The sequence below is a fragment of the Octopus sinensis genome, linkage group LG3 (assembly GCF_006345805.1).
Source record: "Octopus sinensis linkage group LG3, ASM634580v1, whole genome shotgun sequence".
NCBI classification, from domain to species: Eukaryota; Metazoa; Mollusca; class Cephalopoda; order Octopoda; family Octopodidae; genus Octopus; species Octopus sinensis.
In genome coordinates, this window is record NC_042999.1 from 54,163,033 (window position 1) to 54,183,032 (window position 20,000).

General features: G+C 39.5%; 1 protein-coding gene across 1 annotated transcript in view; it reads right to left on the bottom strand.

Annotated features, from left to right (window-relative positions):
* The window catches only part of LOC115209052 (sialin), a 69,306-nt gene that overhangs the window by 44,520 nt on the left and 4,786 nt on the right, over positions 1-20,000 (bottom strand). The window contains exons 2-5 of the mRNA XM_029777125.2: positions 7,768-7,854; positions 3,734-3,877; positions 1,385-1,572; positions 1-206 (exon numbers count right to left, since the gene is read on the bottom strand). The exon at positions 1-206 is cut by the window's left edge and continues 28 nt beyond it. Of these exons, the coding sequence (XP_029632985.1) occupies positions 1-206; positions 1,385-1,572; positions 3,734-3,854 (515 nt within the window). The 5' untranslated portion in view covers positions 3,855-3,877; positions 7,768-7,854. The remainder of the gene's footprint in view (positions 207-1,384; positions 1,573-3,733; positions 3,878-7,767; positions 7,855-20,000) is intronic.

Consider the following 20,000-nt stretch of genomic DNA (forward strand, 5'->3'; position numbering starts at 1 on the left):
GCTAAAGTTAAATAACCGCTGACGCGTGTAACAGCTGGGTGTAGTATTGTAAGAATGCCGGCCAACATCAACGCCGTACCGAATACTCTTTTGCCACCGAATTTATCTGCAAGTATACCTCCAGGGATATTAGAGATTGTGTAGCCGTAGAAGAATCCTCCGAGTACATTGGCAACAAGGGCTTCAGGCCATTCAAATTCTGCTTGCTATCAGAAAACAAAAACAAAACATTAGAATAAAATCCAGTACATATATCAAATGGAGGCGCCACTGCAGGGTTGTTAGAATTAACAACCAAATCTTCATCAAATCACAGTCGATTTTTTTCTTTTTTTTCTAAAAAAAAAAAAGAAATGTGCATATCAAATAATGTAATCCTAGATACACTATGCTTCAAAGAAATATAGGTTAATTTTGGCGGGAAAATTTCTTGATCATAGATGTGGTCAATGGATACTGAACTGGGGCTAAATAATAACAATTACATATTCTCTGTATCATTTTTAATAGAATTATGAAATATAGAGTTGTTTAACCGTACGGTGGCCTGATAAGAGAGGCCTGTGATCAAACATGTCATTCCTTGCCAAAACGTCACAGATAATGAGAGACGTCTAAACAAGTCCGTTGACGCGGTAATGCCCTTAGAATTTGGTTCGTTCGTGCGTGAGGCCTCTTCTTTCGCACATCCTTTCTCGAATATCTCAGACCATCCAGGTAAAGTTGTCAATTCTTTGACCACATCAAATACACTCATTATATAGAACGTCCTTTCTCTTTAAAAAAAATCTTCACATTTCAGCAACTTGTTCTTTTTGATCGCAGCCACAATGAACCATCCCACATTTAATGACATTTTTCAGAAAGTCTTCAACGGCATTCGAACTCTCAACTAGCTCCTAATTGACGAAGTCTGTTCTTTGTTTAACTGTTTATAAAGTTTGATTTCTTTGGGGACAGTTATCGAGAATATGCCCAGTGTGAAATGAGAAGAAGAGGGCTCGAGTTAATTCCCGGACTAAAGGATAGACAAGTAAACATACAAGTAAAATGAGCAAAAACACATTTGCATACAGAAATACAAGCATATATACACTCAGGTATAAGACCAATTCTCGGACGGAGCAGACCTTACGGAGAGGTGACAAGTCACTGCGAAGGTCGCAAATAATGACGAAAGGACTTTCACAAACAAACAATTGATTGATTATTTAACCTACTCACTAAACAAACGATCGATTTGTTAGTTGGTTAGATATTTAGCCACTTAACTAACAATGAAGAAGTGAAATTGAACGTGTGCGTATGTTGTTGTTATCAGCGTAATGACCCTCCCAAGACAAAAACATGCAAATGAAATTTTTTTAATAAAATAAGGACTTACATGTTCCGTATGATCTTTTGTAGGTAATTGACATTCGGAGTCGTTTGAATGCATACTGTCATTTTTATATTTCTTTCTCACCATGCAGACAATGGCCACACTTATATCTACTCTGACTGCATACACAAACATCATAGCCACACAGCTGAAGTAGCAGAAAACCCAACGACAGGAACAAATCTTCGGAACTGTGTGCAAGAATGGGATCAGAGAGTTAAAAAAAAACATCGCATATGAAATGTTAGAGTTACAGAGATAATGAAGGGATTGAATGAAAGATAGAGAGATAATGAAAGGAGTAACAGCGACAACGAAGACACTACTGCAATGGAGTAACAGGGACAATAGAAACACCGTGTGACACAGTGGAGTTACAAAGATAGCAGAACAGAAAATAGATAAAATCATTTTAATACAAGGCAAGTGAGTCCAGTATCATGGTACTCAGAGTGAGATCTGTCTTTCCCTGTTTTAAGAGAGTTTTGTGTACTTAGAGTAAGCTCTGTGTATATCTTACTATATAAAATACGTTATCTGTGTGTATGTGTCCTCTATGTACGGCCAAACCTCTGGATCAATCTGTGCTATACTTGGGGTACATGAATAATTTGACCTGGGAAATAATAATAATATGTTCTTGATCTATTGGTAGTATTTATTCGTAGTATTGATTAGGGACCTATCTGTTTCGTGTACCCACAGCGGTGCGAGGAGATTTCTTGCTGACACTTCTGTGATGTGCTGCTCCAATAGCAAGGTGACACTACCCTTGCTTCAACCTCCTCCACAGCTCTCAAGGATTAACTGAAAGGTAATGTACCCAATTCTAGAGGTTTCCTAGACACGATCCAACTGTACAGCTCAGCCTTCCAAATGACGCCGTTTGGAGCAAATAATTTTGTAGACCCTGGATTTATGCCAACTTTTAAAGTGCATGGACAATCCAATCCGTCCTTCAAATCCAAGCAATCTTCTGCAGGGCCGTGACCTCCTCCATTAATTCATGAGACTCTACTTCTTGAAGACAAAATCCTTCAGCTTAGAAGAAAACCTTTGCAGGAGTATGGCTTGCCAGATACAATAATAGATCAGTCCATAACAGATTAGGAAGTTTTAAGGGAGACATCCTATAACATGAACAATCCCAATGAGTATGTAACTGAGATTGAGCCAAAGCTTTTGATTGAACAACGGACAGCTTACAATTGCATCATTCAAATGACTTAGGAGGAAAAGGGAGGCCTGTTCTTTTTGGATGCACCTGGGATACCGGCAAGACATTTTTGATCAACCGTTTGTTAGCAAAAGTCCGTCTAGATGGGTGCATTGCAATGGCGGTAGCGTCTTCTGGAAAAGCAGCTACTCTCTTGACAGGTGAAAGAACAGCTCATTCTACTTTCAAGTTTCCCTTGAATTTAGTTAGCACAGAGACTCCAATTTGCAACGTTTCTAAGACATCAGCAAAGGCAAGGCCTTGCAACAGACGCGCTTGATTGTCTGGGATGAAAACACCATGTCTCATCGGGGAACACTTGAGGCTGTTGACCGTAGCCTAAGAGATTTGAGAGGAAGGGACATTCTCATGGGTGGCATCACTGTAGTTTTGGCTGAGAATTTCAGACAAACCCTTCCTGTGATCCCAAAAGGTACAAAAGCAGATCAACTACAGGCTTGTCTCGAGTAATCCTATCAGGGGAGGCAAGTGACTAAACTGCACCTGACAGTTAACATGAGGGCCTAATTATTTAGTAATCAAACAGCCAGGCTGTTTTCAAACCAGCTTCTGAAGATAGAGAATGGGTAACTACCATATGCCAACCAAATGCAACAACACCGGCTACCCTGGAGTGAGATGGTACCAACTGTCAATGATCTCGTAATTTATGTGCTCCCAAACATTGCACAAAACTTTAGTAACAGTCAATGGCTCTGTGAGCGAGCCATCTTAGCTCCACGAAATGATACTGTCGACAAAATCAATTGGTGGACCAATTCTAATTGTGCTTTCGATTCCTGAATCGAGCGATGTGTTATGTTCTTGAGCACAACACTTTATTTGACGTTGCCGGTAAAAGTGAAAAATTCTGCAATGGACCGACGTCCCGTCCAGGAAAGAATATATTTACACCAGAGATACTAGGAAACCGGTCCTATACTCCTTACAGAGTGACGTGGACTAACCAAGTACTAGCGGACCAATGCAATCCGTCCTACTAAGATATTCAATGATGCATCAACCAATGCTATTTAATATAACAACCAGGACACATGTAGATAAAACAACTGACTTGAACAATACCATGACATTCTGTGGAGGGTGAAAACATAATGTTAAATATAAGACTCTACCATCAGGCCCAGGACGGACGAGTTCTGTCAATATATTCTTCTGACTTTCCGGTACCGATGATTTCTCTGTCATAGGGATTTCTTCGCTGCTCTCCGGTTTTTCTTTCGGTTCCGAAAGCATTTTCGATCCCGTTCAATTATTTACTAAAATAAATCAGGAAAAAAAAAAAATTTAAATGTAAAGTCAATACGTTAGAAGTGTTATCATTTCTCATTAATAAATATTTTCGTGGTTAGTTACATCTAATTAAATCCAAATCAATTAAATGGTATATAGATTATGTAAGTACAGGCTAATGAAAAATGTCAAGCCAGAAAACAAGCTTCAAATATTGGCACAAGGCCAGCAATTTTGGAGAAGAGGAGGTAAGTCGATCCCATCGACCCCAGTACATGAATGAGACCTATTTTATCGACCCTCAAAGGCAAAGTCAACCGTAGTGGAATTTGAAATCAGAACGTAATGGCGGACTAAAATACTGCTAAGCATATTTCCCGGCGTGCAACCCATTCTGCAATCTCTCCGCCCAGCATAAAATATTATAATTCAAACTTAGTTGAAGCAAAGATCTTTGAAGAAACATCTTTCATAAGAGATTTCTTTTGCAATCAAGATGATGCCACTGCAGACAAAGAACACCACAGGTCTTAGGGAGCTCTACCTGTTCGAGACAAGCTCTTCAGACACGGAAGTGCTGTCAGACGGACCTGTCCGAGATGTGTGCAGGGTGATGCAACCGTCCTGCATGCACTCGTTCAGTGCTCGGGCATTAGTGACTTGTGGAGCTTTGTCGAACAGCTGTCGTCGCGTGTAGGACGGATCCGGTTATCAGCTGAGTCGATCATGAAGCTCGCTCCAGCGCCTTCTTTTGGCCGAGAAGAAAAGGCAGTTTTCCTCTGTCTGGTGACTATGGCGAAAGAGGTAGTGGGGTGGACGAGACTGAAAGGACTGAGGACAAAATTTCCACTTCGGCCAAGCACTCATCGACTTTTCAAGTTCCACTTGAAAAGGAAAGCGAGAGTGGAGAGGGATGTTCCCCCACCTCACCCCAACCCGATAGTAATTTTGTTGAAATGTGGGTGAGTGTGGCGAGAATGGCCCTTGTGAATGGGACTACTCTAAACATTCGCTAGTGAACCGGAGGGGTTGAGGAGAAGGGCGCCTGCCGAGGTGCACCTGGTGATCAGAGTAACCAGGATGTGTGGGGTTCTTCTATTGCCCCTGTGAGGACCTGCCCCTTTTGGGAATTTTATTGTTTAATTGTATTGTTAATTGTTATTGATTGTAAGGCAGCGAGCTGGCAGGATCGTTAGCACTCCGGGAGAAATGCTTAGCAGTATTTCGTCTGGCACTACGTTCTGAGTTCAAATTCCGACGAGGTCGATTTTGCCTTTCATTCTTCCGGGGTCGATAAAATAAGTACCAGTCATGTACTGGAGTCGATGGGATCAACCCATCCCCTCCCCCAAAATTGCTGCCCTTGTGACAAAATTTGAAGCCGCTACTGTTATATATTTTATACCCGACATTGTTTCAAACCTCACTTGTCTTTGTGTTGTTTTGTTCCTATTCGTTTTGTGTTCAGCCCTTGTGTCCAATAAAAGAAAATCACCATTATTATTATTATTATTATTATTATTATTATTATTATTATTATTGTTGTTGTTGTTGTTGTTGTTGTTGTTGTTGTTACTACTACTACTACTACTACTACTACTACTACTACTACTACTACTACTATTATTATTATTATCATCATCATCATTATTATTATTTACTTTAAATCTGCATGTTTGTTATACACCCAGCGTCCTAAGGTGAGTGAAGGATAAGAGATATATGTTACAGTATGACTGAAAGCTTGGGGAAGGGAATTTACAGGGGAAGTAGCGAAATACCTTCATGTAATAGAACACAAACATTTAAATTGATAGGGCTTTTCTAAGAATATGGGCAGTATATATATGAGCACAATATTTTGGATTTCTCTGAGACATGGTTCTCCTGGGATCTTATCTAGATGTTTCTAACACCCCTTTTTTTATCATACCTAGGGTACCCGCAATAACAGGAACAGTTCTCGCTTTGAGATACCACTTCTTTTGTATTTCAATATCCAGGTCCTTACATTTACTTTATTTGTCAAATTCCTTGACAGATATATTTTTATCAGTGGCAATACATACATCAAGTAGTCTACAAGTATTTTCTTCCTTTCCTTAATGACTATGTCTGGTCGATTAACCTGGATCGTTCTGTCGGTGTTGACTGGAAAATCCCAGAGGGTAGTGACATCTTTACCTTCGACAACTGGCTCAGGATGATGTTCATACCTGTAAGCAGGAGGAGTGCCAATTTTGTAATGTTCAATGTCCTTGTATGTTATCTTTGTCATATCTCAGCTCCTTCCTGCAGTTTCGAGTAGCAAACAGTTTCCTCGACAATTGTACTTTCCGCAGTATACTTCCAGTGCTGTCTTGTAGTTTCAACTTGTCATGCCAGGTGTCTGCGTTCTTTTGAGATGCTTTCAAATGCACCAAACACGATGGCTGTCAAACTCACTTTCAAGATTGTATGGTTATACGCTCCACTTCGAACGATTGCTCTTCATAACTTTCGATTTTCTCATTCTCTACCTTCACACTCTTCCCATCTGCATTTACTACTACTACCACCACCACCACCGCCGCCACCACCATTATTACTACTACTCCCACTACTAGGTATAAATGATATAGTTTCTCCCTCTCATTAAGGTCAAACAGACGGTTCTCATAAATGTTTCAAAGATATTACGCCAATTTTAATACTCTCTCTCTCTCTCTCTCTCTCTCTCTTTCTCTCTCTCTCTTTCTCTCTTTCGTATTTCACTAATCCTTAACTATCTACCTTCAATAGCTAGGCAAGTGCACACCTGGCAAAGCTAACCTGCATGCACTGTAACACGGTATACAAACACATACCTTATAAATGCAATGTGAATACTACCTGGAGGGTGGTGTCCTAGTGTATATAACAATGAAAAGAGAGATCAAAAACTAACAATAACATATGTCAACCTATCTCATAAATTGAAAGTGACATTAGATGTATATAACTTGTGTGTGTGTGTGTGAGCGTATGTGTATGTGTACGTGTGTGTGTATTTCATATATATGTATGTATATATGTATGTATATAAATATATGTGCGTGTTAGTAAAATATATACAAAGGTGCTTGTATGTGGGTATGTGTATATACGTGTGCATTGATATAGTTCGGCATTGTAATTCACAGCGCATGTGTATTTTGAGTCTAGTGTCAGATTACTGATGGACGGGAAGGCATTCCAGCAGTGACCGTCGCAGTTTTTTTCCCTATGTACTTGGAAATCAAAACCACCCTGTCCAATTTTTCTCCTTTACGATGTTCAGCTGTGACTTTGAGGGACATTTGGCTGTTATTTCAACCCCCTAGTAACTCTTAATAGCAGCTGTCCCTCTGGTGGTGTAGCGATGGAGATGTATCGTCATAGGACCACCTTAATTAGGGGAAGTTTTAGATCGAAACAAAACAGGAATGATTTAACAATGCCAGATGCGGTTGGACGTTCCCTGCTTCTGAATCAACATATAAATGGCTGAGTATTCCACAGATATGTGGACCCTTAATGGGATTCTCAGACAGAACTAGTGTGACAGTGAGTAGCAAAGCGAGGTCTTTTAAATTATGGTTCTGCAATCAAACTGACGGTCTCTCACAACCCAATTTGCTCACAAGCAGGAGGTCGACCCAAGACTATAGAAAATGGCACTTGCCTAAGATACCACACAGTAATTCCAAGTAATTCCATACCAGTAATTCCACACCAGAAATTCCAGACATCAAAGTCACAGACAAACTGGCTTAGTGCTACAGCTCCAGCTACAGGGTTATCTTTCAAGCAAGACCCTCCGCGATATTTAAATTTGCAGAGGACATTTTTCCCTTTTATTATTGGCAAAAACTGAAGAGGAAGCAATTTTGCTGAAAGAATGACAAGAGCCACAAACCTAATACATATCTTCGTCCTGAAAGGGTACGCAAGTCACAGCCAGCGGCCAGTAGCAGTGGTCACCAGATGTAATTCCCTGGTTTTCCTACAAAAAACAAAAAACAAAAATACAGTTCAGAATAAATTAAATTAAACGTTGAATATTTGGGATTCAGACAATATCTTTTATCTTTCGCTTGTTTCGGGCATTAGACTGCGATTATGCTGGGGTACAGCCTTGAAAAATCTTTAGTCGAATGAATCGACCCTAGTAGTTCTTGTGGGGTGGAGGCTGGTACTTATTCTTTCGGGTTCTTTTGCCGCTGTTACGAGACATAAACAAACCAACACCGGTTATCAAGCGGTGGTGGGGTACACGTATACAGTCACACACACACACATACACACACACACACACACACACACACACACACACACACACACACACACACACACACACACACACGCAAACACACACAGACACACACATACCAGATCATAACTGTCAATTCACTACTATATCACGACAACCCGCTGCACATTTATATATTGCACAACACCACCCCCATTTATCAAACGCTGTGGCCCTTCATATCTTCCTACTGGTCGGTACTCAACCGGTTTTATCCATACCCTGCTATCTGTCCCTGACAGCAGATGTGTTTCCCCCACTAACCCATTAGAAAAAAGTTAGGTCAGAGCCTGCTCCTCCATAGCCTGGCTCTCCATCGTTTACGACGATGCTCTCCAGTTGATCCGATCAACGGAACATGATGCTCGTGAAATGAACCCGAAAAGGAATGAGTACTCCATGGACACAAGTCTTCTTAAAGTAGTTCTCAGGGAGATTCAGCGTGACACGGAATGTGGCAAGGCTAGCCCTTTGAAAAACAAGTACAATTCATTTTTGCCAGCTGAAGGGGACTGGAGCAACGTGATGTATTAAGTGTCTTACCCAAGGGAACAACACCCAGTCGGAAATCGATCTTACCTTGCAGTCGTCAGCTGAATTCCCTGACTACTAAACTATGCACCTTCACTGCTCCCAACAATATAAACTCACCAACAGGAAGTCTACCAAATGTTTCACTGATAGCTGTAACACTCCGTGAGTGGGGAGTAAAATTTACAACGTTAGGAGAAAGTGACCTCCACCTCCTCACTACAAACTGGGCGGCACTTACCCAGTGTCAAATTTCCTACAAGATTCTTTACCTCCTTACTTCCACTGCTCAGTCGTTATGGTTTTCTCTACCCCTGCTGACCGTTTTAATACTAACTCTACTCAGTTCACACTAAGTAAATCTATATATAAAAAACTCAACTTGTGTGCCTGTGTGTGTATCTGTGTGTGTCTGTGTGTTTAACTTCCTGGCACATCTCCTCCAAGCCAACAAATCGTAGAACCACCAAAAATGGGTCACTTAAAGTTTAGGCGAATGAAAATTGAACTGCGCTATTTCTGTTCCGAAATTCATCTCGCAAGTGCAAAAATCAATAATGTGTTTGTTTAGGCCTTATCCCATGCATTGAATAGTGAACTTTACTCAGTCAGCTGTTTGACGTGAACTGTGTTCACCACGCGTGCAAGCATGCGTAAATTGCATGAAAAATAAAAAATCAAGATATAAAAACGAATCGCCGTAAACATTGTAGAAATTCGGCAAAGAAATGAATTTTCGGGATGTAGCCTGGAGGGTTTTTTCTTATTAATCGTTTGGACTTTGTGAACACATATCAATTGTTTTCATAACATTTTTAACGCTTTGAATTAAATGTGACCATTTTGCGTTGAGTCCGCAGTATGAATCACTTTAACCAAATTTTAGCAGGCTGGATTTTTGATCATCACGATACATCGCCAGCGACTCCCTGAAACTCTCCCCTGAAATCCAAGTTGAGCCGGGCAATACTGCTAGTCTCTATTAAACTTTCCTGTTTACATTCAACCAAGTTCACCATCAGGTACGAAGGAAGGTTATAAGTTTGTGTATTTTTGGTTTGTGTGTGTGTGTGTGTGTGTGTGTGTGTGTTTGTGTGTGTGTGTGTGTGTGAATCTATTGTTGCATGTGTGTATATGTTTATGAGAGAATGTGGCTCTATGTGTGTGGTGGGGGTATGGGTATTAGGTTCAGCCAATTCCAATGAGACCTAGCGCAAACCACATGGTTTTATATATCACACAAATCAATTGGGTTTCCGATATTTGATTCAAACTTCAAAAGTGGTCTCTAACCATTATCTCGTCTTTTTATGCCCACGAAAAAACAATTACAAGTCCTTAAGTGAGTTAATGCTTAGGGTGTTACGCTCAGGATCGTAGTTTCGCTCGTCAGACTGGACGGCGTGTTGTGTTTTGGAGCGAAACACTTCATATCCTGTTGTTTCTGTTCCCTCACTTGTAAATGTGTAACCGTTCGATGGACTTGTGCCTCGTTCAGAAGGAATACTAGGGCTTCGGTCATTTATACGCCATGGAAACCAAGTAACTGCCCCTCTGAGTTTTAAGATTCCATTGAGGACTGACAAGTCCCTAAATTTTTAAACTAATTATAAACAATCCCATGAATATGTAGATCAATAGGAGCTATTCGTGAACCCCTAAGGTGGTAATTTCGAACAGTTTTTTTTTCCTTTATTTTGTTGCTCATCTCATTGCAAACATTTCAATGCAGATAAGCAAACCAAGGCAAGTAAATGTATTTCTGCTGTGTATGTTGTCTGGTTGAGAATCAAGATACGAGAATAAATTTAGTTTTAATCAGCGATTAACCAGGTAAATCGGTGGAATTACCAGTAATTAGGAGAGACTTTCGTATTCATACATATTGTAAATGATGACAAAATATCGATAACTAAATATTGAGCTTATCGCTTCAGGGTGGTTAATCTATCTTGTCTACCTAACATAACAATTCAGAATGTTAAATCTATCTTAACTAATACCTATCTATCTAGCTAGCTAGCTATCTGTCTGTCTGTCTATCTGTCTGTTTGTGCACACACACACACGCACACATATAATGTTTCATGGAATGGGGTTCAAAAGAACACGATCTGGCCCAATTTTAGTTCTTTCTTACTCGTCAATTGGTCAATTTTTTAACCGCTTAACTAATCGATAGTTTAATTAATCATTCGGTTAGTCAATCAAAGAGTTATGTTTGTTAAAATCCTTTCTTCGCCATTTACGACGTCTTGTATGGCATGCCCTCTCTAATACATATGGGTTCAACTCGCTACTTCTCTGCATCGAGTAGGGAAAATGAAAAGCAATGATCTCATGCTGCTGGAGCTTTGCAATGAACATGGACTTTACATGACAAGCACTCATTTTATGCACAAAGGTGATCACACAACAACCTGGATCCAAGGTCTAAAGTTTGGCACTTGCCGGATTATGTCATCATCCGCAAGCGTGACATCTATGACATTTGTAATGTCAAGTCCTTTCATGGATCGGAATGCTGGACAAACCACAGTCTGGTGCGAGTAAAGTTCCGGATGATGATTAGAGTGAAAGAGAGAAGGCTTGTCAGCTTTCCTCGGCATCTGAATGTCCACAAGATATATGATGCTGTGGTGAGGAAAGAGCTTCAGACTCGCTTGTCTAGCATTGAAAATACTACAGTATGGGAAGATTTTTCGAGACCAGGTTCTTCAATGTGCTGCTGAGACACTGGGATACGCTACTGCCAGACACAGAGACTCGTTTGATGAAAATGATGCTGAAGTTCAGTGACGATTGGTTGTGAAGCTCCATGGCCACAATGTATTACTGCACAGAGGACTTTCTGTTGTACAGCGAAATCTAGCATTTGCCCACTACAGCAGTTTAAAATCACTACCGCAGCGATCTCTCAGGAAGATGCAAAACGCTTGGTGGGAGAATCTTGCTCCAGATGTTCAGACTGCTGCTGATTCAAATGACAGCAAGGAGCTTTACCATCTTTTGAAGCAAGTTTATGGGCCTAAGAACTCCCACATCAGCTCCCTTCCACTCTATTTACTAAATCAACAGAAATCACAGGTCGCTGTATCGAACACTTCTCTGAACTCCTAAACCATGAGTCATTTGTGGATGAAACGGTGATTAATACTATGCTATAAAGACCTAGCATTGGCTCTTTAAATTCCACGCCCTCAATAGATGAAATAATGACACCAATAATTAAACTGAATTTTTGTAGGGCACCTGGAAGGGATGGAATTTGGGATGAGTTCTTGCAATTTGGCGATGATTACATCATACAGTCCCTTCATGAACTATTGTGCAGTCTGGAGGGATGGTGAAATACCTAAGGACTGAAAGGATGCAATCATTCTTCCTCTCTATAAAGGAAAAGGAGCTAGACAATGGATATGATTTTTCCAGCAAGACAGATGCAGAAGTGCTATGAGCAGAATATGGATCTTGTTCAGGTATTCATTGATTTAATGAAGGCCTTTGATACTGTGAATAGGGGCCTTTCTGTGGAAAAAACTTGACAAACTTGGATGTCCAGATCACTTTATATCTATAATTAAATCATTTCATGATGGGATGGAGGCTTGGGTCAATGCTGTGGTGGCATGGCAGGACCCATTCCTGTAGAAAATGGTGTCAAGCAGGGTGACATCCTTGCCCCAACTCCCTTTTCTTTGTACTTTGCTGCTGCTTTTACTCATGCTTTTTCTAAGGTTAGCTCTCAAGGAATATATGTCAGGTATCGATCTTCTGGCCGCCTCTTTAATCTGTCCCGATTTGCTGCCAATTCAAAAGTTTTCCAGTCTCTTATTCGTGACCTCCTTTATGCAGATGACTGTGATTTAGTCACTCATACAGGGGATGACATGCAAATACTTATGACTTATATTTCTGCTTCATGCAAGGCATTTGGACTCAGCATTAGTCTGGACAAGACTGATTTAATTTTGCAGCCTGCACCAGGAAATCCATATGTGGAACCAGCTATCTTGGTTGAAGGAACAATTCTGAAAGTGGTAAACAAGTTTGTCTACCTGGGTAGCACACTCAACCGTACTTGCTCCCAGTGCGATGAAATATTTTTCAGGCTGCAGAGAGCAATTCATTCCTTCCGGTCTCTTCAGTCTCATATCTGGTCCCTGCATCACAAGGCAAACAAAAATTGCTGTGTACCGTGCATGTGTACTGACATCGCTCTTTTACTCATGGGAAACATGGACCCTTTACAAATGTCATGCAAGGGTGCTTGAAAGCTTTCATCAGAAATGTCTCAGAAATGTATCAGAAATGTCTCAGACACATTCTGAATGTGGGCTGGACCTTAAAACCTCCAGACACACAGGTTTTGAGGACAGCTGATAGCTTGAGTATTGAGGCGATGGTGCACAAGCACCAGTTACGTTGGACTGGGCACCTTATAAGAATAAAGGATAGCAGGATCCTTTGTTATATGAGGGACTTGTGAATGGAAAGAGACCCTGGCAGAAACCAAGGATGCGATTTAAGGACTGTGTAAAGTCCTCATTAAAGGCCTGTGATATGCAGGACACTGAGTGGAAGAACAATGCCTGTTATCGCCACAGATGGAGAAAGCAGGTTAAGGAGGGGTTGACACTTTTGAGAGAGCACGTATTCAGTATGAAGAAGTTAAGCGTGCTGCTCGAAAGCACACTGCTGGTGTAGTGAATTGGGAAAGCTTCATCTGCAATGTTTGCAGTCCTGTATGTTTGTCAAGAGCAGGGCTCATTAGCCACAAACGGAGCCGCAAATGCAAAATATAAGTTAGTCTTAGAGCGCACAATATTCCTGAAGGTCAGCAATGGTCTTCCTCGGTCACGAGTGGACGGCCATTACATATATATATATATATATATATATATATATATTCCTTGTGTTGTATCTCTTGTACTCTGTTTTTTCGTTGTTTAAGAAAAATGTCCATTTCTTTTGATTTTGTGTTTATGTTTTCGTTTCTTATTGTGTTCGAGGTTTTTTTTGGTGTCCTGTACCCATATATGCATGTATATATACATGTAGATGTAGGTACGTACATATATGTATGTATATATGCATATGTTTCATCTATTACTTTGTTATTATATGATAGAACGCACGCATCCACTTCTAAGTAAGTTTTATCTATCTCTATATATGTATATACATATATATATATATATACATACATATACATACATACATATACATATAAATATATATATATATATACATACATATACATATCTATATATATATATACAACTGTATAATGTATGTCTATGTATGTATGTATGTATGCATATATATAGATCACTTCTGGATGTTTAATATAAGATACATGCCAACCATATTTTTATATACCACACCCAAGATGTTTAATTGGACTCAAATACGTAACATGAGACTCAGTTTTAAGCAATATCCGCCACAGAACCAAACTGAATAAGGGATGACCCGTTCATCAAGCTATCAATCAACAAGGTTTTAACTATTATTCTACATTAATTGTTTGACAAGATATAATTATCGGAATATGTGAGGAATGTGATATGGGGAACGGGGTGAGTAAGTGAAGGGAAATATAAATCCACTGAACTTAAGAGAGTAGGACAAAGATAAATACAAAATATTAGCTTATCTTTAAAAATATGAGAGGATGTTTTTATCTTTTCCTTGTTTCAGTCGTTAAACAGCAGCAATGCTGGGGTACTATCTTGAAAAGTTTTTCATCGAATAAACCGACCTATGTATTTACTTTTTCAAGACTAGAACTTGTTCTGTTGGTCTCTTTAGTCGAACCGCTAAGTTGCGGGAATGTAAACACATCAACACAGGTTGTCAAGCTGTGGCTGGGTGGGTGGGGACACACATTCACAAACACACACACAGGCTTCTCTCAGATTCCATCTACCAAATACAGTCACAAGGCTTTGGTGGGCCCGGGGTTATACTAGAAGGCATTATACATAAAGGCGGTGAGCTGGCAGAAACGTTTGCGCGCCGGGCGAAATGCTTAGCGGTATTTCGTCTGCCGTTACGTTCTGAGTTCAAATTCCGTCGAGGTCGACTTTGCCTTTCATCCTTTCGGGGTCGATAAATAAAGTACCAATTTCGCACTGGGGTCGATGTAATTGACTTAATCCGTTTCTCTGTCCTTGTTTGTCCCCTCTATGTTTAGCCCCTTGTGAGCAATAAAGAAATATATACTAGAAGGCATTAGCCCAAGGTGTCATGCAGTGGGACTAAACCCGGATTCGTCTGGTTGCGAGGCAAACTTCTTGCACAGCCGGTAAAAATTAGACTACCGTCATCATCATCATCATCATCATAATAATCCGTTCTCAGGGACACAGTGAAGAACGCATGCGTCAAGGTGCGGAGCCATCATGAGGCCTTGGGGGAAGCTGAGGGCGGCTACGTTGAGTAAACTGATACCTCCATCCCATAATCTATTTGATATTTCAAATTTTGAATGGTTGATTGTTTTCTGTTTTTGTACATACATATATACACATACATACATACATACATACATACATACATACATACATACATACATACATGCATACATACATACATACATACATACATACATACATACATACATACATACATACATACATACATACATACATACATACATACATACATAGACATACGTGCAAATATATATGTAAATACATAGGCCTAACACCTAGAAACCATCTTGAATTTCTTCGAAAAATTTATCATTCCCTTCATAGTGAGATGCACCCATCCTATGCGTCCACGAAACTTTAAGTTGTGCACAGCTGAGTCAAAATGTTATTAAATATGTAACACCTACCAAACATGTTGATTGTTACATTCGTTTGTTTACTCACTCGTACACATATATACATACATACATACATACATACATATATATATATATATATATATATATATATATAATATATATATATATATATATATATATATATGTATATATATATATATATACATATACATATTTATATTTATATCTATATTTATATTTATATTTGTTTGCATATTAGTTGCGACGCCCTATCATATATGTTCAACATAAGCCAAAAGAATAGATTTTAAATCCATTTATTACTTTATCTAAGCCTCAAACATTCATTTCAGTTTAGATTTTATTACATTTACACTTTATGGTCTTATACTTTAGAATTTACCCTTATACAATTTACTCCAAACATGAGAAAAATTTGCAAGTTTTATTTGCGAACAAACCTTTTGTTTGACGTTTGACAGGTCGTAATGAAAACGTTAACATTTTATTATCGTTCATTTAATGCCTCTCTTATTATATTGTATGAGTGTTTGGAGAAAAGAGAGCTATAACAGCTTAAGGAATATCATATAAAGAAGAAAGCTGAACTGAAAGTATAGTGAAGGGAACGCTACTGGTGCAGCAAGGAATTTTAAAAATGAAATCGTGTGGGATGTGTGTGTGTGCGTGTGTGTGTGTGCGTGCGTGCGTGGGGGTTGGGTACAAATACACACATATACACACACACTCAAGGAGACACATATACTTAATAACTATTTGACTCAGTTCCACATTGCATAAACTTAGGTGTGCGCAATAAAAACCAAGATAACTTATTTAATTGTGGCTGTGTGGTAAGTAGCTTGCCTACCAACCACATGGTTCTGGGTTCAGTCCCACTGCGTGGCATCTTGGGCAAGTGTCTTCTGCTATAGCCTCGGGCCGACCAATGCCTTGTGAGTGGATTTGGTAGACGGAAACTGAAAGAAGCCCGTCGTATATATGTATATATATATATATATATATATATATATATATGCGTGTGTGTGTGTTTGTGTGTCTGTTTGTCCCTCTAGCATTGCTTGACAACCGATGCTGGTCTGTTTACGTCTCCGTCACTTAGCGGTTCGGCAAAAAGAGACCGATAGAATAAGTACTGGGCCTACAAAGAATAAGTCTCGGGGTCGATTTGCTCGACTAAAGGCGGTGCTCCAGCATGGCCGCAGTCAAATGACTGAAACAAGTAAAAGAGTAGAGTAAAAGAGTAATTAAATTTTACCATCATCTCCTCCGAAATAGTCACGTTGCGCAGCAGCACACCGATCTCAGCGTTCCGTCCATTCAGGAATCCGGTCTGGAAGTCGTTTTCCGTAAGTGAGTCGAGGACTTTTTGCGATCCGCTCTGGATCTCGACAACGGTGTTAAAACGGCGACTTCTGAGCTGCATTTTCATCTTGTGGGGGAAGATGGGAGTCGTCAGGGTACAAATTTCTGGCGAGTAGGGCGGGTGCCGAAGCGATACCATGTTGTCTTCGGCGAAAAACTCACGAATGAGGAGAGCTCGGTGAAGAATCCAGTACTTCGTGCCCACATATCCGGTCGCTTTCGTCAAATCTCCGCCCCCACCCCTCAACCGCTTCCAAACGTCGCAGTAGAACTCTTGATTGACAGCCTGGCCTTTTGGCGACGAGTTCTCGATGCTCAATACTACATTCCCGGGGATGACGCTCGTGACAAGTCTTCCAGATTGCTCATCGTCTTCCAGGGACGTTCTTCTGCTTTTGAAGCGTCCGTGCTGCTCGAAACATTGCCTCCAATCCATTGCGTCGTCACCGTAAGCTTTCCAAAGCATGTCCAATGTCTCTGTAGCAGACTTCCCAAGTTTAAAACAAAATTTCACGCTTGCTTTTTCTTCCCCACTTCCTGTCCATGACAAAAATCGCAGACTACAGCATACACGTGATCACAAAAACACAAATTTCACAACCAGTGAAGTAAACACAGCGATGTCACTCGGCACACTGCCTCATGAGGGTCAGTGCGAGTTCTCAATGCTCACACAACGCCGTGCTGCCATCTATTGGCACACTACCGAACTAGTTTGGGAACTTTTTGATACCACCTCGTACATATACATAAACACAGGCTCTAGTTCCCTTTAATTTTTTCTGACTTTATATAATTTTGGGTTGATGTCTTCATATGAATGAGAATTAGATGTTGCGTAAGTAGAAAGGCGAAGTGGTTGTGTAGGAAAGGCTGTACGGGCGAAAGTGTTCGCTTATAGAGAGTGGGCTGGAAGAAAGGAATGGAGGAGAAAGAAATGGTGGAGAGATTTTTTCTGGTTTGATAGTAGGAAGAATCCACTATTCCTACACTGTTATTTTTCTGTATACTTATATCACACTTGACTCTCATTCACATTATTCCACCTACAAAAGAACACATTGGCAAAGCTATATAAAACCAGAAACAATGAAGTAAGCTACTCTCTGATAATCCGTTAACCGAAACCTCAGTCACTGTCAATTTCTCCTTTGTAAAACGTCCACAATATACATCAGCAAAAATGTTAAGCTAAGATGAATATATTTTGCTTTTAAAATGAAAAAAGTTATTTAGACCTAAACTTGATTGTTGACGTTACTTACTCTCCTATAACGTTACTACAAACTTTAAAGTAGACTTTTTCCTACTGGATCAAATCTTAATTGTTTTATGTCATGATGGAGCTAGGGACCAGTTCTCTTCAAAAATGTTAACAGTTTTCAATTTGGTTAAGAAGTGAATTAGCGAACAGCTTTGAAAGATGCTGCGTGTGAATAAATTGCGGCCTTAAGAATATTATTCAACTACTACCGTAGTTGAATGATATTAATACACAACTATGAGAGAGAATCCACTATGTGGATGCTCTTACGCTCGGATCTATATCTAGCGTAAGAGCGTCCACATAGTGGATTCTCTCTCATAGTTGTGTATTAATAATATTTACTGAATCTCAGTCTTTTATGCGCTAGGCCACTGGTGTTTAAATTGATGTTATTAAATTAACATCCAATTTTTTCACCCTTTTTTTGACTGTAAGTTGAATGATATATATCTATGTATAAGTTGTTTGAAGTGCTGTACAAATTTTATGTATTAAGAAAAATAATTTAGTAAGGATCTGGATTTTGGATAAAACTATTTATTTAGTGCTTGCGTCCTTTCAAGCATTTACCATGAATGATTCCTTATAGCAAATTCATACATTTTATAAGTATGTGAGCTAGATGAAAAACAAAATCTGGAGTAGAATTTGTTTCCTTGGGTTTTGGAAAGAAAGGTGTTTTGTGAATAGATATGTGTGTAAGTATGAATGTATACATACATATATATATATATATATATATATATATATATATTATATATATATATATATATATATATATGTATTATCCATATAAATCTATGGGGTGATTACAATCAAAATAAGTCAGAGAGTTGATTTAATACTATCATGTTCTTAAGAATGAAATCAACCTCTCTGTCTGTATGTCTACCCTCTTTATAATGTTGGCAAACGAAATAGGGATAAGAATGTGCATTGTCTGTTTGTTTGGGAAATTTCTAAAGGTGGCTGAGGATTGCTCGACATTTTAAAACTGATGTAATGCTTACAGTGCTTAATAAAATGAAGTAGCATGAAACGATCGTACCACATTACCTCGGATATACTTGTTGCTTATTTTGATTGTAATCACCCCATGGATATATATATATATATATATGTATATGTGTGTGTGTGTGTGTGTGTGTGTGTGTGTGTGTGTGTGTGTGTGTGTGTGTGTATTCATTAGTAAATATAGATCACAAAACTCCAATTTGCAACCCATTTGAACGAAGACACAATAATGTGATTTAGCCTTATCGAAAAGTTTCTTGTTAGGCTAGAGCGCCGTGCCTAGAGATAGTTACTAATTAATTTATGTTTGTGCAATCATCTATGAGAATAAATTCGCTCTGTGTGTGTGTGTGTGTGTGTGTGTGTGTGTGAGTGTGCGTGTGTGTGTGTGTGTGTGTGTGTGGTGTGTGTGTGTGTGTGTGTGTGTGTGTGTGTGTAGTTCATTGTATTCTAGAGAAGTTTGTAGATTTTATGAGGCAACTGGCACGTATTCAATGTGAAATACTTTCAATAAAAAACTGAACAATTTGTTTCGCAATAATGCAGACAAATGCATAACCTGTTAGTCGAGGTATTGGATATTCATAACAAATGTACAGCGGGCTGAAAATACTCACCGTCCCTAAACAACACATCTCTGAATTTTTGCCTTGTATATGTATATATATATATATATATATCATCATCATCATCATCATCATCATCATCATTTAGCGTTCGCTTTCCATGCTAGCATGGGTTGGACGGTTCAACTGGGGTCTGTGAAGCCAGAAGGCTGCATCAGGCCCAGTCTGATCTGGCAGTGTTTCTACGGCTGGATGCCCTTCCTAACGCCAACCACTC